The 26,402-nt window shown below is 56.7% G+C and overlaps 1 protein-coding gene across 5 annotated transcripts in view; it reads left to right on the top strand.

Annotated features, from left to right (window-relative positions):
- The window catches only part of SPNS2 (SPNS lysolipid transporter 2, sphingosine-1-phosphate), a 35,561-nt gene that overhangs the window by 4,258 nt on the left and 4,901 nt on the right, over positions 1–26,402 (top strand). For 3 of the 5 annotated variants that reach the window (XM_057535947.1, XM_057535945.1, XM_057535942.1), the window contains exons 2-8: positions 9,799–9,864; positions 17,871–18,007; positions 23,460–23,611; positions 23,832–23,898; positions 25,227–25,369; positions 25,672–25,824; positions 25,940–26,129. In XM_057535947.1, coding sequence (XP_057391930.1) covers positions 9,799–9,864; positions 17,871–18,007; positions 23,460–23,611; positions 23,832–23,898; positions 25,227–25,369; positions 25,672–25,824; positions 25,940–26,129 — 908 coding nt within the window. Of the gene's footprint in view, positions 1–9,244; positions 9,282–9,798; positions 9,865–17,870; positions 18,008–23,459; positions 23,612–23,831; positions 23,899–25,226; positions 25,370–25,671; positions 25,825–25,939; positions 26,130–26,402 lie in introns of those variants that run through there. The other 2 variants (XM_057535946.1, XM_057535943.1) reach the window with 2 other exon arrangements.

The following is a 26,402-nucleotide window of genomic DNA, read 5'->3' as shown; positions in this document are numbered from 1 at the left end:
TCTCAGGCGAGGGTCCTGAGTCTCCTCTTACCAGCTCTACATCCTGGTGCCGGAGCTGCCTGTGCCCATGGGCTCCCAATCTTCCATCTGTAAAATGGAAGCAGAGCTGAGGGTGTAGGTGGCCGCATTCTGCTCCTGGAACCAGGCCCAGCAAGAGGGAGCTGGGCAGGCCCTGTTCACGTTTGGAGAATAACTATTTGAAAGCTGAGATCCTCCCCCAACTTCTCTGGGACACCTGTTCTCTTCATGAGACCTAGTTTCTTTCCCTTTGATCCAGCCCCCTGGCAGACCAGGCACTTGAAATTGGGCGGAGCAGGGGCTGGTGAGGAGAGGCAGAGCCCTGCCCTGGGGGAGTCCTTTTCTGCCAAAGAAGCTGAGACCGGTATCCATGGCAACCACTCACTAACACAAACCCAGAAGGAGAGAGGAGTACAGGGACCCAGCCTGGAACACAGGCCTGGCAGGGACTGGGGGCTTCCCCAAACACCTGGCCTCCGCGCAGGAAGGGCTGCCAGGCACGGGCTTTTAGCTCTTTTTCTGTCTGCTTGGTTGAGGCTGTCCAGAGCTGACAGTTGGGGAAACAGAAGCTCTGGGCCTTTTACAGAGTCACCTGAGTGTGTAGAAGCCAGGTTAGTCCTCAAGCTCCGTGTCTATCTTTGTCGATAAGGATATCAACACCACTCCCGCCCTGCCCCCTCAGGTGGCTTTGTCCCTTTGAGCGGCCCTGCCCTGGCCACCACCAAGTCAGCACTATGTAAGGTCTGCAGGGCGGGGTGTCCCAGGGCCACATTCCAGAATGCCTGTCTGGTGGGTCAGCGTCCAGGTGCACCGCTGGGCTGGCCTGGAATGCCAGTGCCCCAGTGACTAACCGCCAGCAGCCCATTTCCTTGCTCCTTTTTCCTCCTTGGCCACTCTCTGGCTGGTTCTAACAGCATTTTTGCTGTGCCGTTGACCTGTCAGAGAAGTGCTTTGAAACTCACTGCCTTGATTTGGGACCCAGGGCCAGTGACTGGCGCAGCCTGTGCCTTAGTTTTCCCTGTGTGAATGCGGCAGGAAGGCTGCAGGGTACAGCCTGGTCTGAGAGTGAGGCTGCTCAGAGAGGAGGAGTTCCACATCCCTTCCCCAGACAGGAAGTGGCTTTGTTTCTGCCTGGGTGTGGGGCCCTGAAATACTGAGGGTAGAAGGGGGATGAGAGCAAAGGAGGCAAAGAGGACACTGTCTTGATCCCCAGGCCCCTGGGGCTGGGCTCCTGGTTGGGCCCTGACAGTCTCCTGGGCTGAGCTTCCTACTCCTGGCTTTATCAGAATTGCTGTGTGACCTGAGGCAGATCCTGACCCTCTCTGAGCCGTGAAACCACAATAGATGATTTCGTTCCTCTTTTTCTGTGGTCAAGGTGTTGCTCCCAAGGGTAGTATGGGGCGCATGACTTGGTCTCAGGGACTCTTGTCTTCTGGAGCTCGGCTCTGCTTGTGCCTCCCTTTTCCAGGACGACCCAGGACTGTTCCCTAGATGCTGCAGCGGCCAACCTTAGTTTTTGCTGCCGGGTCTCCGTGGTGTCTCTGCCCTCCTTCCAGGAAGTCTTCCCCACATCCCCCTCACTCTGTCCACCTCCATCACGGCACCTACCCCCATAGAGGGTGACTGTCTCCCTTCAGCCTCACGTGGGCTGAACCTGGTCATCTCTGTGTCCCCAGTATGTGTGGGGGGCTGGCACGGGTTTGGCTCTTGTTGGCCGACTGAGTGGCAGAATTGAGTTGACCCAGCCCTGCCTGTCCCCAAAGCCCATCCTTCTGGGCTGAAGGGGCGTTGGTAGGTTTGAACGACCCTGGACAAGGACCAGGCCCCTGTAGCCGAGGCTGGGGCTTCTCTTGTGGTGGCCGGCGCTGCCCTTTTGTCCTGACTAGGGCACACAATGAGCTGGAGGCCTCATGTCTCTGAGAAGGAAGGGGGAGCAGAGATCAATGTGGTCCCTGTCTGCCCAGCCCGCAGCCCTGACAATGGGGCTTCCTGGCCCCATGCTGGGCAGAATGGCTCCTGTACATGCAGGAGGGCACTGTGGTGGCTTCGTCTGGTCTCTTCTGCAGGTAGGGCACTGGAGGCCAAGGGCTGGTCCCAGGTCACACTGCGAGGTGGGGTGAAGCAGAGCGCTGGTCTGCTGTGGGCCTGGCCCTCTCTTGGTAGTTGGGAGTGGTTGGTGAAAGGAGCCCTAGGGAAGATACGGCGGAGGGCAGAAGCATTTATATTAGAGCAAGAAAGAAGCAGGACTGATGCACTAGCCAGAGCTTGGAGGCTAGGGGTGGGGTCCCAGCCTCCTGCCTTGCCCTCAGTTCTCTGCCTCCATAGAGACCTTGCTGGGGTCTACCCTCACAGCCTGGTAGCTCCGTGGGGTCTTCACGGTCCCTTCACTGCCCAGCATGGACTTGCAAATGGGGTCCCAGGCAGCAAGGAGCACCATTATGCTTTGTAAACTGTAAAGGGCCGTGCCTGGGGAGGGAGGGTGTTACTTGGTCACACACTGTTTCTAGCACCCAGGTGAGGGCGATTGGTGTGGATGTTGGGAAGGGGCTGGCTGCAACCTCTTTTCTGGTGCTTTTTGGGGTGCGGTGGGGAGCACAGGCCAGGTCGGGGCGCTTAGGGGGTCTGCTCGGCCTGGCTCCTGCCTGGCTCTGTGGCCTGTTTCCTTCGCCCCCTGAATCTCAATTTTCCATCTGAGAAGCGGGGGCGGGAGTCGCTGGTCGCCTGGGCCACTGGAGCAGCACACAGGGAGAAGGCTGAGGGTTCGTGGGCTTGAGCCACGCCGTTCTGAGGTCTCTTATCTCTTCCCACCCTCTCTCCCCCCATACCCTGGACTTATCCCGGGTCTGTGGCCACACAGGCCACACCCTCCATGGGTCATGATAAGGGTGTGGCCACCTTGTCCGCGGCCCCTGTTGGTCTCAGGAGTCCTTGAGCCAGAACAGGGCCCGGGAGGCTGAGATGGGAAAGGAGTGGCCCTGCAAAGCCCCCAAATTGCTAAGGCCGAGTCTGGTTCCAGGAAAGCTGGCCCCAAATGATAGACCAGAACCACAGGCCAGAGGCCCCGCTGCCTGTCCCCGCCCACTCTGGGCAGAGAGGCTTGGTGGGAATGGGGGTGGGGGGATGGGGAGGGAGGGCTCTCTGAGCTCTGGGGGTGGTTCTGCTCGCCTCGGGCTGGGGGGGTCTGTGGGCAGGGCCCTGGGTAGGGAAGGGTGCTATGGGGTGCTCTTTATGGGGACAAGTCTGGAGTTTAAGTCTTCTAGGGAGGGGGTGGGGCCTCCCTGAGGGGCTGAGGCTGTGGGCCAGGGGTCCCATCCTCATGGTCCCTGCAGAGATGACCACTAAGCTGTCCTGACAGATGACCCAGGTCTGTAGGCTGGCATGGGGGTAGGCGGGTTAGCACATGTAGAACAAACACGATTAAGATTTAGAATGGACCCAGTAGGGATGTATAGGGATCCTGGGTCAATCTCAGATGGGCAACCTGAGGCTCAGAATAGGGGCCAGATGCTCCTGTAGGTCACTCAGTTTGTCCCTGGGGGACGGGGGGAGGGTCTTGCCCTGTGGAAGCTCTGGGGCAGGTAGAAGTGAGTGTGCTTGACAGCCGGGTCTCTGGCTGAGGAACTGCCTTGGCCCATCCCCCTTAGGCTCAGGAAGGAGGGGGTGGGTGCTGGCGGGGCCAGGCTGTGGTTTCCCAGCCTTAGCCATTCAGAGCCAGGTCAGCAGAGCCAGGCCTTCAGGCCCCTATAATTACCGGGGTGGGAGTTGCGGCCCTGCATTGGAGCAGGGGTGAGACTTCCAGAGTGAGCCAGCCCTGAGGCCTCCATAGGGGAACCAGGGTCCCTCCAAGAAGGAGCAGCCAATGGCAGGCATCACCCATCCCTTCAGATCCCTAGGCTCTGTCTTTCCAGCCATCTGCCCCCATGTGGGAGAAAAGAACGCTGAAGTGGGAATTCCCGTTCTCTGGGAACTGGTCACAGCCGGGGCTCTTGCCCCATGATGATCTTGATGACCTATGATAACGTTTGTAACATTTATTGACTACCTACTATGTGCCAGGTACCATTCTAAGCATTTTACATGGATCAACCCATTTAAACCTCACAACAACCATATAAAGCAGATCTTAAAATTAATCCTTGTTACGGAAGAGGAAACTGGCACAGAGAGTTTAAGGAACTTGCCTAAGGTCACAAAGCAGGGAAGGTGGAGAAGCCAGGATTTGAACCCCGATGGTCTGGCTCTGGAGCCCATGCTCTTGGAAATTCAGCTATGCTGCCTGCTGCTCTGAGAGAGGTAGGGTAGACATGGGGTGATGATGGCTGTGTCTGGGGAGTGAACGTGAGCGCCAGGTGGCCTGCCCTGGATGACAAGGCAGAAAGAGACCTCAGGATCATGTCCCAACCTTGCGTCTGAGGCTGGTCTGAACTGGGGGGTCCTGAGGTCAGTGTGGGTTTCCTCTTACACCTTGGCCTTTTTGAGGACTCTGTGATGTCAGCAGGTTGGGTTCTGGACCTGGCTCCTCTAGGGGCTATTGAAGGACCAGCAGTGATGGGGGATCACTGCATCTGTGACCAGCCAGATGGGTGAGTCGGGCCAGGTTCCATCCAGCTCTGCGGGTGCCTTCAAAGTTACAGGCACCTCCTCAACAAGAGCCCCAAAGGAGGGAGTTGGTGGGCACACCCTGATAGACATGACCTTGGATCTGGGCCCTGGATGAGGTGGATCTTAGCAGGTGGAGATGAACAGTCCAGGAAGAGGGCACGGCTGTAGTCAAGGCCTGGAGGCCTATGGGCCATGATATGTGAGTCACAGGGGCTTCAGACCAGCCAGGCCAGTGGTTTCCAATCACCTGGGCAGTGTGTTAATAGATTCCTGGCTCTGGCTTCTAGACAGGGTGATTGTGCAGACCTGGAGCACGGAGGCCTCAAATGCTAGAAGAAGTCTGGGCTTAATTTGGGTGGCAATAGGGAGCCACTAAGCTCTACTGGGAAGCCACCCTCAATGACCTAATTTGGTTACACTCTCAGAACAGTGTCTGGCATGTAGTAAGCACTCAGTACACGTTAACACCCATATTATTGTTGTTGTTAGCAGTAGTATTACTGAACCAGGGACCTGGGCCAATGGGTTTTGAAGACCTCATGGGTGACTCTGGGCCCTAGCCAGAGTTGACAACCACTGTGCCACGGCCTTAGCTCCTTGAGTCCAGAGGTTGTCTTGTGGTCTCTGAAACCCCAGCCCAGGACTTAATAGGAAGTTGATAAGTGCTTGTGTGGTCAGGCTGCAGGAGGGATGCTGGATGGGCTAGTAGAGGCTGGAGGCAGGGAGTCCAGGGAGGAGGCAGTTGGTGAAGGAGAGAGAGAATCGTTGGGGCCCATTCATGGGAGGCGAGGGGGGTGTCATGGCCGACTCCCAGGTGTCTGGTCTGGGGAGTGGACCAGGTAGGTGGTGGAGCCGTGGAATCGGGGTCCAGGTGGCTGGGATGCTGAGACATGATAGAGCCTGTGGGGTTGAGCCACCAGAAGGCAGTTGGCTTCAGGCGGGGATGGAGATGAGGACATCGAGTTGGGGAGGGGTGAGAACTCTTTTAAGAACTTCAGCTGTGGGAATCCCCAGGCGGTCCAGTGGTTAGGACTCGGTGCTTTCACTGCCATGGCCTGGGTTCAATCCCCGGTCAGGGAACTAAAAAAAAAAAAAAAAAAAAAAGACCTTCAGCTGTGAAGGGGGGAGAGAGAAAGAGCGGCTGGCAGGGGGGATGAGGCCGGGCTGTTTTTACCACCAGGATGAGAGAGGGGTGAGCACATTTGTGCGCTGGTGTGCAGGAGACAGGAGTGAGGGAGATGCTGATAGCACAGCTCAAGCCAGCGGCTGACCCGGGCCAGCTTCCCGGGGGGCAGGAGGGGCAGCTGGCCTCGGACAAGAGGCGAGCCCCTTGGAGGCTTGAGAGGGGTGTAATTAGGGTCAATGGGTAAGAAAATTCAGGTGCTCCTGCTTTTCCAGAATGTTTTCTTGGCTCAGGGAGGAGGACCCTGTGGGCAGAGGACGATTGTGGCTGTGGATTTGGGGTGACTGCCTGGAGAGGCCTGGATCGGGAGCTGTGGCCGTGGGACAGAGGGGGGCTGCGGGTGTGGTGGGAGCCCCACCTTGCCCGCCCCCGGCTGCTGGGGCTGGTGGGGCTGGTAGAGTGGGCTTGGTCTGAGCTGGAGGAGGCTGCTGCTGGGCGTGAGGCCCGTCCTGTGACCCACTAAACCTCAGCCTCCAGGAAAGAGGCTAAAAATAAGGCTGTGGTGAAGAAGGGAGGGGGTGTGTGGGTCCAAGCCTGCCTGGAGCCCAGAGGAAAATCTGAGACAACAGTCCAGGCTGCTGTGACACACGCTTCCCGTGCCAATGGCCAGTGGGGTCTCACCCGCCTGCAGCCGTGGCCCTTTGCAGGCCTCGAAGAGGGAAAACAACCGAGAAAGGCTCAGGCAGGGCCTGACCTAGGGTCTTACGGCCTGTACGAGGCCCTGTTCCCTGGAAGGGTTTCTCTGGCCTTCTGCCTGGAACTCAGGCCTTGGACCCAAGACTGGGTTGCCGGGGGGTACTGAGGTGGGGACATCCAAAGCTGCCTGTGCCTTGGGGTCTAGACTGCTCAGGAGTTCCCAGGGACCCTGGATGCCCATCTGGATATGGTGAAATATTCCTCCCCCTTACGAGGAACTCTGTTCAGTAGAGGAAGTCAAGGAAGGCTTCCTGGGACTTCCCTGGTGGTCCAGTGGTTGGGACTTCGCCTTCCAGTGCAGGGGGTTTGGGTTGGATGCCTGGTCAGGGAGCTGGGACCCCACAGGCTTCAGGGCCAAGGAACCAAAGTACGGAGCAGAGGCAGTGTTGTAGCAAGTTCAATGAAGACTTTGAAAATGGTGCACATCAAAAAAAAAAAATCTTAAAAAAAAAAAAGGAAGGCTTCCTGGAGGCAGAGGCAAATGCTGGACCTTAAAGTCATGGGTGGGGGAGTGCATCCAGTCAGATGGCTAGGATGTGTCTTGGGGAGGAAGCAAGAGTGTTTTGATTTGCTGTGGACACATGCCGCCTTTATCATGACCATTTTGATATGGCCGTGGGTGGGGACCCACAGTGCAGGGCCCAGGGGGAGTTTTACCCTCCTACCATCTCCTGACTCTATCCATCCTTCCGTCTACCCAATGCCTAAATTGTGATGGTCTCTGTCCTGGGTTCTGGAGATGACTTGCCATGGTCCCAGCTCTCAGGGGGCTCATGATCTAGTGGGGGGAGAGGCAGGCCCCCGCCCATCCACCTATGCATCCACGGCAGAAACAGTCACTGGGGGCTGGCTGTGTGCCGGACCCCGGGCTGGGGGGCAAGAGTGAACCACGCAGAGGCTGTGTGGCAGAAAAACAAGCTTTGGTTTTTGATAATAGACCCGGTTTCAAATCTCACCCTGACATCTTATGTGCTGTATGACAAGTTATTTCATTTCTTGGAGCCTCAGTTTCCTCATATGTAAAATGGGGATGATAGTCATAGATAAACCTGGGTAGCAGGGATAGAAATACCCTCTGTAGAGCCTCACATAGTACCTGGAACTTAGCAGGAACCGGTAACTAGTGGCTCTTTGCTCCCGGCCACAGTGAGTCCAAGGAGCTCATATCCGTGTCCCTCTGTGTCTTCTCTGTAGAACGAACTAATCCTAGTGTGACAAGTGTTAAAACAAGGATGGACAGGGGAGAGTGGGGGCAACTAGCTTATGGAGGGTGGTGGGAGGGAGAGAAATTAGGGAAGACTTCCCAGAAGAGGAGGCATCTAAACTAGTCTTGAAGGTATGGCGAGAATTAGCTCAGCCAACAAAATTGCACCAGGGTAAGAAGAGGGAGGGTGTGTAGTCAGGGGCCCACGAGTAGTTTGGGGTGGCGAGGGTGTGGGGTGCGGGGTGGTGTCCTGAGAAGTGAGGCTGGAGGGTGGGGTTGGCGGGGCTGAACCTGCACCCCCACGGCCTGCTGAAGCCAGGGGAGCCACAGGTGACGGTGATGCTGCAAGAGAGGGATGTGATCGGATCAGGAGGCTACAGAGGCCCTGGCTCAGGACTGGGAACGGGCTGTGAGGCCGGGAGGTGAGCGTGGGTGGCTCCCCAAGGTCGGGCCCAGCCATGCCACCCACAGGACCTGATCGAACTCAGGGCCTGTGAGGCCGGGTCGGGGCACCTCGGAGATCCCACTTGGTGGACCTGCCATCCTCAGGCCCAGGACCGGCCCCTGGCTTCTGCCTTCAAGGTAAAGTCACAGTCCGCCCTGGTTATTAAGTCATTAGCTGGGTCTCACACAGCCTCTTCATTATGGGTAATTATGGTGAATCCACTCTGGGTATTAACAAGGAGGAGACCAGCTGCTCTTGGCTGTCAGGCTGCTAGAACAGGAAATCCCTCAGCATCCCATGCCTGGGTCTTGGGTGGGGGGACAGTGGCTTCTTCCCCAGCCCCAGCCACTGGACGGGACCCTTGTACTGTGTTTGGAGATTCCACTTTCACCCATTTCCCTGTTGTGTGACTTTGAACATGTGGCTTACCCGTCTGTGCCTCAGTTTCCTCATCTATCCAGCGAGATGATAGTACCAGCCTCATAGGGTTGTGTGAGGGTTAAACTAATGAAGCACTTAATAATACAAACCATCATCATTTTAAATGCTGACATCATCATCATCATGTCGAATAGTTCTGGGAGTTCCCCGAAGGCAGGGTCCTGGTCCTTTCCTCTGTCCCCTGCGTGGGGAGCTCCTGAGACAGGCCCTGTCTCCTTTCTCCCCTCTTCCTTCTCAGTGCAGATGTGCAGTGGTCAGGGGGACTCTGGCCTGTGGCCCAGCCTCCTGCTGTCCTCAGATAAGCTGAGGCAGGGGCCCTGGGAGCTGTGGGGCTGGGGGTTGGGCTTACCCCGGAGTCCTGGTTGAGGGCTGCATGAGGTCAGAGGGGGCTGGGCAGTTGCTGGCCTCTATACAACCACGGCTCGGTCTGTCCACAGCTGTCGATCGTTTCTAGTTGTTTTGGTTGCCGCCCCCCTTTGATTGAAAAAGCCCTAACGAGAGCGAGAGCGCAGAGGTGGCTGGGAGTTGGGAGAAGGGCAGACATGGCCTCAAGGGCTCCCCTTCCCCCAGGAAAGCAGGCCCGGAGCCCCGCCTGCTTCCCTCTGCCCCTGGGCTCCTGCATCAGAAAATTGGGAGTCCTGGTTATTCTCCTGAGGACAGCTGGGGGAGCATGTGCTTGTGCACACGTGCAGGTGAGCGGGTGTTGTGTTGCCTGTGAGCCCTGTCCGCCCTCTCCTTGGCCAGGGGGCTTCTCCGGCAGCTTTCAGTGGCTGCCCACCCACTCTCCGGGCTGGGGGCTTTGTGGTCTCCCCTGACGGCAGGGTCCACGTCTGGGGTCCCAGCACTTAGTCTGGGGCTGAGCTGCAGATGGGCAAGAGGCCCAGGCTGGTAGGAGGCTTGGCTGCCCCGCCGGGCCGAGTAACCGTGGAGGAGCCTCGCCTGTCCGTGCATCGGACCCCACACGGGCCGAGTGAGGGGGTGTGGTCCTATGCCCAGTGGGAGCACCTCAGGGTAGAAGCTTGGCCTCCAGGGTTTCTAGTGGCCTGGCTAAACTCGGCAGGGTGGGGTTCTCTAGATGGGGCCAGGCTGGGCCCTGCAAGGTGGAAAGAGGGCTGGGCTGGGGCTGAGGGTCACCTAGGTGGGGTGTGCGAATGGGGGCACCCGGGCGTCAGGCGTCGCCAGTAAGCACCCTCTGTCTTCTCCTCCCAGGTGTCCTTCTGGACATCCAGCAGCACTTTGGGGTCAAGGACCGAGGCGCCGGCTTGCTGCAGTCAGGTGAGGCCCACCTCCCGCCCTGGCCCCCCTCCCGCTTTCTAATACCTGGTGGGGATTCCCTGCCTGTCTCTTCCCTGGTCCTGACTCACTGGAAAGAGCGTGAGTTTTGTGTCCAAATCCCACAATTGCCGCTCACAAAAGGCACCGCTTCCCCGAGCCTCTGCTTCTATTCTTGTGAAACAAAGCAAATAACACCTGCCCTGAGGGGCTGTGGGTGAGATGCAGGAATGCAGGCAACCTGGGAATCGCCTCTCAGATGCCAAAACAGGAAACTCCAGCTGGTCAGCCCCGGAGCCTCTCGAAAACCCAGGGCAGGAGCCTGAGAACCTGGGTCCCGGACTAGACCTGGGCTTGAGGTTCTCGGCCCCTCACCCCCCGGGGCCCAGCCTTGGGACTGGTGGGGAGGCCCCCTGGGCCAGGGCAGCGTGGCAGGTGATTAAGCAGTTATTCCAGCCTCTGCCCCTCCCTCCAGGGTCCATGTCAACCTTGTGGCTGCCCTGCCTGCTATGTAGTCCTGTAGGACCTGAGCTCCTGGCCCTCCACTGGCTGTGGCCCTGCCGGCTGTGCCCTCTGCAGGACCCTCAGGCCTGGGCAGAGACTCAGAGCCAGTATTACATCCCAGGGCTGGTTCTGACTCGGCCCTGACCTCGCTGTTTGGCCAGCTCCCTTGGCCCTGATTTCCCCTTGGTCCTGCAGTCCATCTGGCTGTGAGGCCCAGTTAGATGTGGCTGTGAAGGTGCATGGTCTGCATTCCACCCTGGGAACCCCGTCCCCTCCCGGGCTCTCCTGGGAGGGAGGGGCGGAGAGGCTGGCTCTGTCCAGGAACCTGCCTGACCTGTCTGGGTGGCATTCCACCACGCACCCGTGCCAGGCCTCCACTGGCCTCCTTGAGCCACAGCCATTCAGCTAGGCTCAGTGCCCATCCTCATTTCCCAGATGGGGCCTCTGGGGCTCAGAGAGGGGAGATGAAAGCTCCAGGGTTCAGCCCGAATACGTGAGAATTAACCGAGCTAGGACTAGGGCTGGGCTGTGCCGTCCAGCTCCTCCTAAGGGCGCCCAGGTCCCTGCCCCCGCAGACATCACCTCCACCCTGGATGTGAGCCCAAGCCCCTCTGCTGGCTCCTCCCCGCCCCCCTTGCTTGGCCTCCCTGGCTAGGTCAGAGCAAGTCATCCTGCCCTGGGGCCTGGGACAGGTTCCTCCAGCCTCCTGGGTTCCATGCAATGCAGTGACCAGCACTTACAGCTGGAGAGACAGAGTTCAAGCCGGATGGGAGTGTGGGAGGGACCAGGCTGCCGAGCTGGGGAGGGAAGTGCAGGAGGGAGCCTAGCTGCCCATCCCCCTCCTCCGTGGCCCCTGAGTCACTGGGGACCCAGCCCGAGCCTCATCCCCCTCCTGCTCTTGGCGTTGCTGACTGATCTGCTCTGGCCTCCTCCATTCAACTCCCACTGATCGAGGTCAGGGCCAGTGCAGCTGCCCAGGGAGCGGATGGGAGGGCTGCAAGGGTCATAGCGCTGCCTCAATTATGTCCCAGGCTGTGTCCTTCTTATCCCTGGCGACCTGGCCGGAGGGGGATAAATCACCCACAGCATCACCTTGTTTGAGTCTTCCTCCTACAAGCCCCCTTTGGTCAGCTTCACTTTCCAGATGGAAGGACAGATGTCAAGAGAGGGGAAATGACTTGTTTAAGGTCTCATGGTGAGAGAGTAGCAGGCCTGGCATTGGGACTTCTGTGTATGAGGTCCTCTTGGCTCGGGATGGGGGCACAGATGGCCGCTGGATTGGTGAGGCTTATCCCAGGTGCCTGAGTGTCTGGCATCTCAGTGTTCTCGGGGTGGGTGCCTCTGGGCCATGGTGAGAGTTCCCAGCACTCTCTGAGACCCTCTAGTCATTACTCTGTGGCCCTCACCCTACCACCTACCCTGGGCACAGCTGGGATGGCTCCCCAGAGTGTCCGTGCCTCTCTGGCCAACTGAGCCAAGAAGCCAGGTGGGCTAGACCAGGATGTGACTCAATGGGCTACCAGGCAAGTCACGTAATTGGCCTCGGCCACAGGCACCTGGCTCTTCCCTGGTAAGGTCAGAGCCAGGTGTTGCTGCTTGCCCAGATCAAAGGGCCAGGGCTGACAGCTGGGGTGCCTGCTTATTTGTGGGCACCAGGAGCTGCTGGGCCAGGAGACAGGGTTGCGGGGAGCGTGGGGTGGCTGAGAGTTCGGCCTGGGCCTGCCCCTGCTGTTTCCCCTCGGGACCAACTCAGGGCTGGGGTTCGTGGCATCAGGAGGAAGTGTCAGGATTGGGAGGCGGGGGCAGGGGGAGAGTGGGGACAGAGGAAGAGCCAGCTCAGACTGAAACCAGACAGCGCCTTTGCTTTGGGACTGAGTTTCCTCCTGGCCTTGCTCCCTCCTCACTTTGGCCAGCCTGGCAATATCCTCCCGCTTCGGCAGAGACTCAGGTTCTGAAGGCAGAGCTGGGCAGCCCCCGTGGCTCTCCCCGCAGGACCCTCCTGTTAGAAGGGAGGCCCGAGAACCTCCCTCCCTGAGGCCTCAGTGTGGGGTTTATATTCTGAGCGGAGTTTGAAGGAGGAGTAGTTCCCATTCTTCCCGAAGGGGCTCTGAGTCTGGTGGGCTTCCAGGTACCGATGGGGCCGGCTGTTCTGGGTCCTCCCCATCATCCTGCCGGCCTGGGCCTCCATCCTCCCCATCCTGTGGGCAGGGAGGGTGCTCGGGCAGAGCCTGACCCCACCCACCCCACGCCTGCCCGAGCACCCTCCCTGCCCACAGGATGTGGAGGGTGGCGAGTCTCCTCCAAATAACAAGTTGGCCGGATCCGGACTTTGTAAAAATAGCCCTGGTTCAGCCCAGGCTGAAGTGGGGCTGGACGTGTGCTCCAAGGCCACAGTCTGGGGGCTCAGGGCTCCCCCAGCGCAGACCTCACCCGCTCCTGCTCCAGGACCACCTTCTCAGCAGCTCCGTGGGTTCGGAATGCGGGTGGTCGGGGGGCTGCCTGCAGGGGCACAGAACTCTCAGCGGGAGTCGTTTCAAGCTTTGGGTGCTGGCCTCCTCGGCAGGCCCACGGGAGAAGGCCTTCAGCCAGCACCGTGAGAGGTGGGTGGCGCCTTAGGGATGCCGCCCAAGCCCTGTCTCCTTGATGACCTCGTGCCGGCCCTGTGAGGAGGGGCGCACCACCCATCTTGCAGAGGAGGGAGTGAGGCTCAGCCCCAGCTTCTCCGGGTGAGCCAGGGGCTCTGACTCCTCCCACTCGGCCCTCCGCGGCCCTGCCCCCTGCCCTGGCTCGCTGCCCGCGGCTCCATTGTCCCAGACCTGTGGGCTCAGCACACGTGAGCTGACCGAGGGCTTCCCCACACCCCGACCACAGGATGTCCTCGTGCCGGGAAAGCCGGCCCTGCCGAGACCAGGGGTGGGGCAGCCAGTCTGCCCAGAAAGCTCTCCTCCACCAGACAAAGACTGTGGGGTTGTGGGTGCTGAGCCCAGGAAGCTTCTAGGCCGGGTGGTCTTTATTTTCAGCAGAGCTTCCCGCTGGCTGGAGAAGGCTCTGTGCCCCCATCTGGGACATGGGTCACCTGTCCAGGCCTTTGCCTGTGCTGTTCCTTCTTCTTCTTTTTTTTTTTTTTTAAATTAATTAATTAATTAATTATTTGGCTGCATTGGGTCTTCGTTGCTGCGCGCGGGCTTTCTCTAGTTGCAGCGAGTGGTGGCTACTCTTCGTTGCGGTGCAGGGGCTTATTGTGGTGGCTTCTCTTGTTGTGGAGCACGGGCTCTAGGCGCGCGGGCCTCAGTAGTTGTGGCACGCGGGCTCGGTAGTTGTGGCTCGCGGGCTCTAGAGTGCAGGCTCAGTAGTTGTGGTGCACGGGCTTAGTGGCTCTGCAGCATGTGGGATCTTCCTGGGCCAGGGCTCGAACCTGTGTCCCCTGCATTGGCAGGTGGATTCTTAACCACTGCGCCACCAGGGAAGCCCCTGTGCTGTTCCTTCTGCCAGGAATTTTTTTACCTCCAGGCCCTACCTAGCTGTGTTCAGGCCTCTCTGCTGGCCTGTGACAACCCTGAGGGCCGGGAGAGGTCCTTTCTCTTGGCTCCCCAGAGCAGAAGGGAGGGCTGGAAAGATGGATTGTGTCTCCCTGCTAACCTTGGGTTCCCTTGTCCCCAAGGGGAAAGCCCTGAGAGACGAGAGAGTCCAGGGTCGGGAGGGTTGCTGTGTCATCTTGGGCAAGTTCTTCCACCTTCCAGTGGCCCCAGCTGTACAATGGGACAGATGGTAAAACTCAGGTTGGGACTTGGTGACCTTTGGCGGGACAGGGGTGGGGATGGGGTGTGGCTGTCCCAGCAGGAGTCCATCTGAAGTCCCGGGTGCCTCTGCCCACCCAGAAGAGCAGGCAGAAAGCTAGCGGGGAAAGCACTAGGGGGGCTGCCTTCCGGTTCTGCTGTGGACAGGATGATAGGGATGGACCAGGATGGCTGAGGTCTGGCCGAGGCCTGGCTCCCCTCCTTCAGCCCCTCTGCACCCACCCAGTGGGGGCTTGGCCAGTGCTCCTCCTTGAAGGGGGAGAACAGTGTGCTGTGGATCTCCACTGCCCTCTAACTAACACCAAACCTGGTACTAGGGGTTAGGGCCCGATCTCCCTCCATGGCCTCACCTCCCACTGCTTCCTCTCTATCACCTTCCCAGCCTACAGCCTCACGCGTCTTCCTGCTGTCCCCGACACACACTGAACTTTCTCTGACCTTTGGAACATCAGCTGGGATCTTCCGCCTTCCCAGCCTGGCCGCCTGTGGTGTGATTTAGAGCAAGGACTCTGGAGTCAAATTGGGGTATAAATTCTGGCTTAGCCATACACTAACTGTGTCATGTCACTCCTTTTAGCCTCTACTGTGCCCTCCATAAGATGAAGATAATAGGGAGAATCAAATGAGATAATCTGTGCTTATGTCCAGGGCACCTCCCTGGGCCTTGCCTATAATAAATGTTGCATAAATGGTAACTGCAATTATTATTAACAATAAGCATTATGCCTCATTAACCATTATACAGTCTTATAAGATTTGTAATTTATATTTTAGTATACTTGATTTTACGTAGTATCATCGCGGTGAACTCCTATGCAGCCTTCAATGCCCTGCTCTGCCATCACTGCCTCTATGAAGCCTCCCTTCATTGTCTTGGTAGGATTTGGCCCTCCTTGCTGGTTCCCTGGCATTTTAACTCTTTAAGCTGGGCAACCCATGGACAGGGTCTGCTCCTTGGCCAGACAGGGGGGCAACTCCTATTCTGATTCTTTCTGCCCACTCCTCACCTAATACAGACAGGCATAGAGGGAACAATTCTTCCTTCTCCCCGAACATGTTTAAGTCCTGATGAGACTGAAATCTCTTTCCAGCCCATATCCTGGTCTGATCTCAGGCAGGTCCTGGGAGACAGACCCAGCAGGAAAAATTCTTTTTCTAGATATGAGGAAATAATTTCTACCTTGACTGATCTAAACAAGGGCCCAGTGTTGACCAAGGCTGACCCACTCTGGGCAGGGCGTGGCATTAAGCACCTTACACGCATTGTCTCATCCAGTGCTCAGAGCAAGCAGGGAGTTGCTATTTTTATCTTCATTTTTACAGATGAGGAAGTTGGCGCGCTGGAGGTGGCTTAGGTTCATGAGAGTTGATTGTTAAATTTTCAGGAATTGTGTGAGCTGGTTGTTAAGCACAAGCGTTATTACAAACTAAATTATATAAACTTACAATTAAACAACATCACAGCATAGCACAGGGAGATCGGCTCGGTGCTTCGCAATGACCTAGAGGGTTGGGATAGGGAGGATGGGAGGGAGGCTCAAGAGGGAGGGGATATGGGGACATGTGTATGCATATGGCTGATTCGCTTTGTTGTGCAACAGAAACTAACACAGTATTGTGAAGCAATTATACAATTATACTTTGTATAATTATACTCCAAAGAGCTATTAAAAAAAAAAAACCCAAAGGTAATAAACACTCAGAATTCATCACCCCCTAATTATTTTGCTACCTTTCACTATTATCTATGTTCTTAAGGTTATTTATGTCTGTTGGATCTAGGTGGTAGAAATACTCTATGTACAACTCTGTGACTGCATCTGTCTTCCCAGCTCTGATTAGTGACAATGTGAATTGGTAGCTTGAAATCAGACCATGGTGGGAGTATTTGCACCATGAAAACGGGCAAACACTACACATCAGGACTCCCCCCGCCCCCCGCCTCATTTTTGGAGAGCCAGTTGCTAAACATTTATCAGCACACCACTGAATTGAGGGACAGAGAGGTTGTGACCTGCCCAAGGTCACCCAGCTGGGAAGGAATAGAGCTGAATTCAAGACCAGGCACTGCGTCTCTGGTGCCCAGATTTGTGCACCTCTCTGCTGATGCTGCCCGAGGCCCCAGTCACACAGTTGGGATTAAAAGATTGCCCCCCACACCCATACACGCTCACTGTCCTGCTCCCTGGGACAAGTGAGGGACAGTCACGCTGCTCCAGCCCAGCCTGCTCTCACCTCCTTGCCTCCTTCCTCCCCTCCCTCTATCTCTTCTCCTAGGGGCTCAGGTCTGTGAGGGAACAGCCAGACCCTGTGAATGTTTAGCTTGGCCTGCCATCTTATCTGCCCACCCAGCCTTTGTCTGGCCATCTGCCCGTCAGCTGTGGGATTGCCTTCCAGGAGGAGGAATCAGGGGCTGCCTCCCCGCATGACCTAGCGACTACCCTGCGTTGCTGGACTCTTTATCCCCCCTGGGACCTCGAAGGCCCCTCCCATACTGGTAGTGCCATCCCCACAGGGTCCGCTGAGACTCTGCTGCTCTGTTGTTCTGGAAGAACAAAACCAGGTCACATCACTCCTCTGCTCAGCATCCTCTGGTGTTTTCCTTTCTCACCCGTAGAAGCCACAGTCACCACAGTGAGCCACAAGGCCCCACCCCATCTGGCCTTTCCCCCAGGGTCCCTCTGCTCCAGCCACTCTGGTCTATTTGTTGTTCCACAAATATGCTAAGCACATTCCTGCCCCAGGGCCTTTGCACTTGCTGTTCTCAACCCACTATTTGCATGATTTGTCTCCTCATCTCCTCCAGGTCTTTGCTGAAATGTCACCTCTGACCTTTCTATTTAAAATTTTAACATCTGTTTTCTTTTTCTCACACACTTTTCCTATCTCCTGTTTCTGCCCTTTTTCCCTCCTTAGCATGTGTCACCCCTTGACATACTATATTTTTTATTTCATTGTTTCTCACTAGAATGAAAACTCCAAGAGTCTAGGAATTTTGGTCTTTGTTGAATGGATGAAAGGATGGATGAATGAATGAGTGAACGAATGAATGAATGAACAAATGAATGACAATGTTTCCAAATGTCAGGAAAGTCTCTGCAGTCTGCTGGGAGTGAGGGTGGCTGTGTGATCTGGCAGGTATGAGACTGGGGGTTTCAGGTCCAGTTCTGCCCCAATTTGCTGTGTGACCTTGGATAGGTCCCTTTCCCTCTCTGAACCTCTTTTTCAAGTATAATAAGGAGAGTAGCATGGCAAAGTATAAGGAACACTGGCTCTGGAGTCAGACAGGGAGTCAAGTCCCCACTGGGACATTTACTACCGGTGGGGCCTTAGGCAAGTCACTTCTCTCTGTGTGTCTCCCCATCTGTGAGGTGGGATGGGGGTCGGAAAGGTACACAAGATGCTGTGTGGTGAGCCCCTAGCACAGCCCCTGACAAGTAGAAAATGTTCAGTGAATAATCTTTACTCTTTTAAAAAGTACCCGAAGGGCTCACCTGCCACTGGGCGTTGAGGAGGATGGAGTCTTGGAGTCTCCTAACCCAGAGGGCCTGTCCCGCCTCCCCTGGGCCCAGGTCTGGCCGAGGTTGCCCCTCTCGGGCAGCGGCTGCTTCCTCAGCAGGCACTTGGCCTCTCGCTGGGTGGTCTGGGCGGGTGGGCTCAGCCATGAGACCCATGTGCCACACCTGCCGCTCTCCTCTCCCCACGCAGTGTTCATCTGCAGCTTCATGGTGGCTGCGCCCATCTTTGGCTACCTGGGTGACCGCTTCAACAGGAAAGTGATCCTCAGCTGTGGGATTTTCTTCTGGTCGGCCGTCACGTTCTCCAGCTCCTTCATTCCGCAGCAGGTGAGGCCTGCCCGGGCTTTCCACCCGGCATTCCTGCTCATCCCGTCCGTGTGTCCTGGTTCCTCCAGCGGGTGGCAAGTCTGATTGACCTGTCCTAGTCTAGACTGGGGTTCCAGCCTGTTGGGTCCAAGTATGGTGGGATGAGGGGGTCTTTGGGTACTTCTATACACTGGCCCTACCGATTGGGCTTTCCCCTTGCTGGCCTTGAACAGAGGGAATCACAGCCCTGTGTGGCATCCTGACTCTCTCTGAGCTGCTTCTGATTTGGGGAGGATGCAAGGATCAGCGGGGCAAGTCTGGCCAAGGAGTCAGGACCCTTGGGTTCTAGTTCTGGCTCTGCTGTCATCTTGCTGTGTGACCCTAGATACGTCACTACCCTTCTCTAGGCCTCACACACTTTGCTCTTTGTCCGACCATCAGCCAACTCCCTGGGTCAAAGTCCTAGGGAGACAAACATCAGTTCAGTGTAAGGAAGATCTTTCTTTCTTTTTTTTTTGGCCACAACGTGTAGCTTGTGGGATGTTAGTTCCCCAGCCAGGGATTGAACCCGGGCCCTCAGCAATGAGAGTGTGGAGTCCTAACCACTGGACCACCAGGGAATTCCCAGGAAAGAAGATGTTTCTCACTTGGCTCCCACAGTTCTGGATTTGAATATCCCAATTCTGTTGCCCACTCAGCTTTGTGATCTGGAGAAACTTAACTTCTCTGAGCCTCAGTTTCCTTATCTTTAATTGGGGATGATACTTCTTAGTATGAAGGGTGGTTGTGAGAAATAATTGAACTCATGAATGTCCAGACCCTGACACATGGCAGGTTTCAACAAATCATTATTTCTATTCTTTCTTCCAATGAGGAGATATGTTGCTCTGAGAGGTAGTGAGTGTCCCGTCACTAGGGGTCTTCAAGCAGAGGACGGACAATCACGTGATGGCTACTATAGAGGGAGATAGAGGAAGAAGGGGAGGGACTTCCCTGGTGGCGCAGCGGATGAGAATCCGCCTGCCAATGCAGGGGACGCAGGTTCGAGCCCTGGTCCAGGGAGATCCCACATGCTGTGGAGCAACTAAGCCCATGCGCCACAACTACTGAGCCTGTACTTTACAGCCTGCATGCCGCAACTACTGAGCCCATGTGCCACAACTACTGAGCCTGAGCTCTAGAGCCCGCGTGCTGCAACTATGAAAGCCGCGCACCTAGAGCCCGTGCTCCGCAACAAGAGAAGCCACCACAATGAGAAACCCGCACACCACAACGAAGGGTAGCTCCCACTCGCCGCAACTAGAGAAAGCCTGCACGCAGCAATGAAGACCCAAAGCAGCCAAAAATAAATAAAATTAAATCTTTAAAAAAAAAAAAGAAAAGAAGGGGAGAAGACCAGGATTTGCCTTCAGGGAGCATTCAGCCTAGGGGACAAAGGAGGAGACCCTGGCCTTGGGAGCACCCAGGCCTGGGGATGGGAAGATGTGACAGGAGCTCCCATGTTCAGAGCCTTCAAGATAAGCAAAGTGCTGAAAGTCCTCACTGAAGAGAGAGCAGTCTCTGACATCCATGTGGTCAGGGAAGACTTCCTGGAGGAGGTGGCAGTTGAGTTGGGCAGGCAAGACAGGGAGGTTAGGCCTCTTGGTGAAGATAGCACAGGCAGAGGGAGCAGCCCCATGGAGGCAGAAATGGTTGAGTGTGTTGGTAGATTGAGGAGGCGAGTGCTTTGGCTGGAAAGGAAGGCAGGCACCAGGTCATGGAGAGCCTTGAATGCCAGGTTGGAAGGCTTGAGCTTTCTCCTGAGGGAAGTGCTGGACCCTGGAAGAGTCTGAAGAAGGGCAATGGTGAGTCAGATTTACACTGATTGAGAGGAGGCTGGAGGTGAGGGCAGAGAGAACTAGCAGGTTTGGGGGATATAAGTTTGCTTCACGGGGCAGCTTCATAGAGAAGGGTCAGGCCAGGTAATAAGCTCCAGGCCTAGGACTTCCCTGGTGGCGTGGTGGTTAAGAATCCACCTGCCAATGCAGGGGACACAGGTTCGAGCCCTGGTTCGGGAAGATCCCACATGCCACGGAGCAACTAAGCCCGTGCGCCACAACTACTGAGCCTGCGCTCTAGAGCCCACGAGCCACAACTACTGAGCCTGCGAGCCACAACTACTGAAGCCCGTGCACCTAGAGCCCATGCCCTGCAACAAGAGAAGCCACCACAATGAGAAGCCCGCGCACCACAACGAAGAGTAGCCCCTACTAGCCGCAACTAGAGAAAGCCCGCGCGCAGCAATGAAGACCCAACGCAGCCAAAAATAAATTAAAAAAAAACAAAACCCCAGGCCTAGAACGTCAGGTAGAGCCTGATGGCCACAGTCAAAAATGGGGACTGGACCAGAAGAAGCTTCTGGACCCCCTCTGGGTCTTGTCCTGCCCCTGACCAGGCCCCTCATCATCTGACCTCTGGGGCTGCTTCTGGGATTGACCAGTGAGTACAGGACCACGATGTCAAGGCTGGGCCCCACTCTGGGTGTGTGGAAGGAAGGGAGAGATGGGGAGAGAAGATGAGCAGAGGCAGAGAGACAGACGGATCACCCCCAATTAATCTATGAGTTCATTGCAGTCACAATCCGAGTCCCATGGGGGTTTTTGGTGGACCTTGGCAATGTGATTCTGAAGTAAATCTGGCAGAGAAAGTGCCCAGGAACAGCCAAGAACATTGTGAAAACAACAATGAAAGGGCTCTTGTCCTATCCGTTATCAAAACATGGCTATTCTAATGAAAACAGCGGAGGGATAAACTAAGAGATCAAGGAAATAGAGTCCTCCTTTCTATGGGAATTGAGTGGAGGATGAAAGTTGCATCTCAAATAAATGGTTTTGGGAGTATTGACTCTCCATCTGGATGGAAGATAAAGTATGGTCTGTATTTCTAACCATACTTCAAAATAAATCCCAGCTAGGTGAAAGTAAAGTAAAAAGCAAACCATAAAAGTCTAGAACTAGGGCTTCCCTGGTGGCGCAGTGGTTGAGAGTCTGCCTGCCAATGCAGGGGACACGGGTTCGAGCCCTGGTCCGGGAAGATCCCACATGCCGCGGAGCAACTGGGCCCGTGAGCCACAACTACTGAGCCTGAGCGTCTGGAGCCTGTTCTCCACAACAAGAGAGGCCGCGACAGTGAGAGGCCCGCGCACCGCGATGAGGAGTGGCCCCCGCTTGCCACAACTAGAGAAAGCCCTCGCACAGAAACAAAGACCCAACACAGCCAAAAAAAAAAAAAAAAAAAAAAATCTAGAACTATAATTCAACAAGAAAAAGACAAACGACCCGGTAGAAAAAAATGGGCAAAGGATAGTGACAGGCACTTCCAGGGGAAGATCCCCCAACAGGCAACATATGTAGGAAGAGATGGTTCTCGGCTTCTTGAGTAATCAGGGCACTGCAAATTAAAACAACAGTGAGTTACCATTTCACACCCATCAGATTGGCGGCAATTAAAAAGGCTGACAATACCAAGTGTTATTCAAGCTACTAGTGGGAGTGTAAATTGGTAGAGCCTCTTTGGAGGGCAAAGTGGGGCAGGATTTTGTAAAATTCTGTGTACACCCCACAGCCCAGCCTTCTACTTGGGGGTATATGCCGAAGGGAGAAACTCCAACTCGTGGACACAAAGTGACAGGTGCATGTAAGGATGTTTGCTGCAAGTTTTGTAATAGAAAAAAAACTAAATGACCTCGACTTGGGGGACGCCCAGATAGAATGGGATGTATTCATACTATGATCTTCTTAGCAGCAAATGAATGAACTAGATCTATATTAACCAGCTGAAATGGGTTTCCAAAAGATGAGGGAAAAAAATCAAGTTGTGGGACAAGATGCATGGAATGGTCTTTTTTTTTTTTTTTTTTTAAATATTTATTTATTTTACTTTTGGCTGTGTCGGGTGGCACGCACGATCTTCGTTGCGGTACATGGGCTGCTCTCTAGTTGTGGCTCGCGTGCTCAGTAGTTGTGGCATGTGGGCTCCTGTCCCCCAACCAGGGACCGAACCCACGTCCCCTGCATTGGAAGGTGGATTCTCAACCACCGGACCAGCAGGGAAGTCCCAGGAATGGTCTTTTTATGTTTATTTTTTGAGAGCACACAGGGGACACTAAATGTTGTTCCTTGGTACGTGTATGTGCAGGCAAAGGTAGAGAGGAAGTCGTGACAAATGCACAAAATAGCCAGTTCCTGGGGGAGGAGTGGGGATCAATGGGATCCCTTGTCAAAGAGGTCTTATCTGCCTGCTCTTGTACAGAAGAGAATAAGGAAATCACTCCCATTCTCTTTCTCAAATGTAACAAACATAAAAGATAAAAGAATATTTTTGTATCATTCTGGGATGCACTAGCCCTTCTTGAGCAAGATGTGAAATCCAGAAGCCATTAAGGGAAAATCAACAGCTTGGACAGCATCAAATTAAACAACACAAAGCTTCTGTATGATGAAACTCCCCATAAACAAAGTGGAAAGAAAGATGATGGAAAGTATTTGTGACCTATCTAATAAATGTCAATTCCCATGATATATAAAACGCTAACAGAAACTAATACAAGAAAGACAAAGAACCCAACAGAAAAATAGACAAAGGCTGTGCGCTGATGCTTCTCAGGGAAAGAAGCACAGGCAAGGGGCCAGGAGAAGGAAGACTCAGAGATGGAGGGTGAGAGCGAATGAACTATGGAAACGAGAGGTGCAGAGATGGATGGGCAGGACCAGTGACACAGAGAGAGGGCCGGGAAAGAGAAGTGCAGAAACAGGGAGACCTGGAGGAGGGCTGGATGTGGGCAATGCTGGCCGGATGGGTGGTCAGGGTGGGGCTGGGGAAAAATGACCAGGCTTGGTTCTCAGGCCCTGGGCAGCTGGGGGGATGGAGGGGCTGGGTCCACATCAAAGGGGTAGAACCACTGGCAGCTGGCATGGCCACACCCTTCCCAGCGTAGCTGGGCTTTGCTCTTTGATGTGTGCATGGGGGAGGGGCACTGAGCCCACTGGGCTGCCCTGCCCACTCTCCATTTACACTGAGTCCTCAGTGCCGCCAGGGCCAGCCCAGCTGCCTGGTCAGGGGATGGGGCACAGAGTAGGGGCGGCTTGAGGCTCCCAAGATGGGGCCAGAACCCAGGGAGGAAGTCTCCCAATGGGTCGGGGTGGCAGTGGAGACACAGGCTTACGTCCCCTGCCTAAACCTACAACTCTCAGCTCCTGAAAGTCCAGCTCCATCCCAGCACTGGGCCAGCTAGACCCAGTCAGACCCACTATTCAGAGGCAGGAACTGAGGCCCAGAGTGGCCTGGGGTGTAGTCGTTGCTGAGGCAGGGGTTGGGCTCCATCCTCTCTCCTGTCTCCTGGGCCCTGCCGCGGGTAGGGAGCAAAGCGGGGAGCAGGGGTGCGCAGGCAGGGGAGCAGGTGGGCCCCCCCAGCGCTCTCCGCCCTTCCCCACAGCACTTCTGGCTGCTGGTCCTGTCCCGCGGGCTGGTGGGCATCGGTGAGGCCAGCTACTCTACCATCGCGCCCACCATCATCGGCGACCTCTTCACCAAGAACACGCGCACGCTCATGCTGTCTGTCTTCTACTTCGCCATCCCTCTGGGCAGGTGAGGATCCGGGCCAGGTCCCTTCGGATTTCTGACCACTCCCTCTCCCTGGAGTTTGGCCCTCTGTGACCTAAACACGTGGGCAGGCAGCCTTGAGGAGCGCCTGGACCAGCTCCCTGGCTGGCTGGGGGGCGGGGGCTGGTGGCCTCCTAGACTGGGGAGTATCCCCTGCCCCCGACGCCCTACCCCTCCCTGCCTGACCGTGCCATCCTCTCTGCAGCGGCCTGGGCTACATCACCGGCTCCAGCGTGAAGCAGGCGGCCGGAGACTGGCACTGGGCCTTGCGGGTAAGGACACCCCCAGACCAGCCGTTGCCCAGGGTCGCCCAGAGATTCAGGGACAGAGCCTCAGCCGCCAGGCTTCCCACCTCGCGGGCCTGGGCTCTTCTCTATTAGTTCACTTTGAGGCGTGAGGGGTGCCAGACCCGCCCCACTCAGGGGCCCCAGTCTGTGAGGACGAAGGAAATGCCACGTTCACGGCGGCACTTCCTGCTTTGAGCCGTGGCACGGTGCTGGGCAGGGGCTGCGCTGAGGCCTCTGTGTGAGCGCCCCGGGGTCTGGAGCCACTTCCTGTCCTGCAGGAGGATTCAGCACAAGTCTGCCAAGGCCCCAGGACAGTGCAATCAGAGGAAACAGAGATCCCCAGTCTTGTGAAGGAGAGGAAGCTTAAGACAAAGTGTTTTTTCCTCAAAAGCAGGAAGGAAGCAGCCTCCGTGGAATTTTTTGATGGGGGCGGCGAGTGGAGAGGAACTCCCCAGACCATGGGCTCGCAGGCCTGGTGGGGGTGGGTACAGATTCCCTGTTCTCATGAGCTGGTGGAGGAACGGGGATACTGGAATCCAGACTCCCAAGATGTATCCTTTCCATCTGGAGGGAGGCCTGGGGCCTCGGAGGTTCAGTTCTCGACGCCGGGCAGGATGCAGGGAAGACCCAAAGGGGCTCCTGAGCCTCTGTTCTCCTGGAACCCACACGGACCCCTCCCAAACGATAAGCTACCTGATAGATTAGCTGGAAGCTTCATGCGCAGCCAGCCCCTTCTCAGTGCCCCACCACCACCAGGGTGAGGAGCTGGCCTGGGAACCTTTCCCAGACCCAGGGAGGGGGGCAAGAGCTGGGATCTGGCTCCCTGTCTCCAGGAACTCTCCTCTCCCAGTCATCATTCCATGTGTCTGCCCACCTACCTGTCTTCCTTTTGTTGCATCGATCACCCGTCATCCATCACTCGTCACCCATCCACTCATCCACTCATCCATCCTCCTGTCCTTCCATGTGTTAATTCATCCACCCAGCAATCTATCCATCCATCCATCTCTCCGACTATTCAGCCATCTGTCCTCCCTCCTCCATCCATCTGACCATCCCTCTCTCCCTTTCACTTTCAGTCCTCTCTCCCATCCTGCCCCTGGTCGGCACAGCCCATTTTGAGGCCCCAAGCCCCATATGCTAGCCTCACCCTCAGTGGCTTTGCCCAGTCAGGAAGGCTGGGCAGATACTAGCCCAGAGGAGGAGCCCGGGGCCCAGAGAAGGCGTGGCTGGCCTGCTCCCCCTTCCAGGTGCAGCAGAGACAAAGACGCCTGGGCCCTGGTGTCCTAACTTGGTGCACCCTGACCCACCAGGTGTCCCCCATCCTGGGCATGATCACAGGAACGCTCATCCTCGTCCTGGTCCCGGCCACTAAGAGAGGCCACGCTGACCAGCTCGGGGGGCAGCTCAAGGCCCGGACGTCATGGCTCCGAGACATGAAGGCCCTGATCCGCAAGTGAGTGCTGCCGGGAGGGGTCCGGTGGGAAGAGGGAGGGGCGCCGAGATGAGAGGACCGCACCTTGCAGGCTGGCCCACGCAGCCCACTCGGCCGGACTCCCTGTCCACGGTGCTGGGGCCACGAGTGTTTATGATCCCTGAAGCCAGAGCCCTCACCCCCAGAGCCCGTAGGGAAGGCGTTTGAGGCCTTCTGTCCCTGGGGGAAGGAGTGAGGGAGGAAAGCCTGCCTCCTGGGCCCGACCCTGCCAGCTGCGGGGATGCTGGCCCCCGCTCAGTGTTGCTGCCCCGGCCTCTCCCCAGCCGCAGCTACGTCTTCTCCTCCCTGGCCACGTCGGCCGTGTCCTTCGCCACAGGGGCCCTGGGCATGTGGATCCCGCTCTACCTGCACCGTGCCCAAGTCGTGCAGAAGGCGGCGGAGACGTGCAGCAGCCCGCCCTGTGCGGCCAAGGACAGGTGCAGCCAGGCGGGCTCAGTGGGCGGGCGGGGATGGCGGGGTGAGGGAGGCCGCCGGCCCCTCTACCCCGGCCCTGCCCCCTAACCCGTGCCGCACCGTCCTCTGTCTCCGCAGCCTCATCTTCGGGGCCATCACCTGCTTTACGGGTTTTCTCGGGGTGGTCACGGGCGCAGGAGCCACGCGCTGGTGCCGCCTGCGGACCCAGCGGGCTGACCCGCTGGTGTGCGCTGTGGGTATGCTGGGCTCCGCCATCTTCATCTGCCTCATCTTCGTGGCGGCCAAGAGCAGCATCGTGGGGGCCTATGTGAGTGCGGTGGGAGTGCCAGGGTGGCGGGGGAGCTGGGCTCTGGAAGAGGAAATGCAGTCTGACTTGGGCGGGGGACCCCCCACGGGGAGGCTCCAGTCCTCAGTCTGCCCCTGCTCTGGCCAGGGCTGTGGGCCTGGCTTGAAGCCTGTAGCTAATCCACAGATTCCCCGTGAGCCTGACCGCCAGGAGCCGGGGTTGGGGGGGCTTCTGGGGGCTCCCGGCCAGCAGCCAGGGTGCAGGCAGCAGCCTGGGGCCAGTGGCGGGCAGAGC

This window comes from Balaenoptera acutorostrata, chromosome 20, assembly GCF_949987535.1.
Source record: "Balaenoptera acutorostrata chromosome 20, mBalAcu1.1, whole genome shotgun sequence".
Taxonomy (NCBI): Eukaryota; Metazoa; Chordata; class Mammalia; order Artiodactyla; family Balaenopteridae; genus Balaenoptera; species Balaenoptera acutorostrata.
This window is presented reverse-complemented; position numbering and strand designations above follow the sequence as displayed.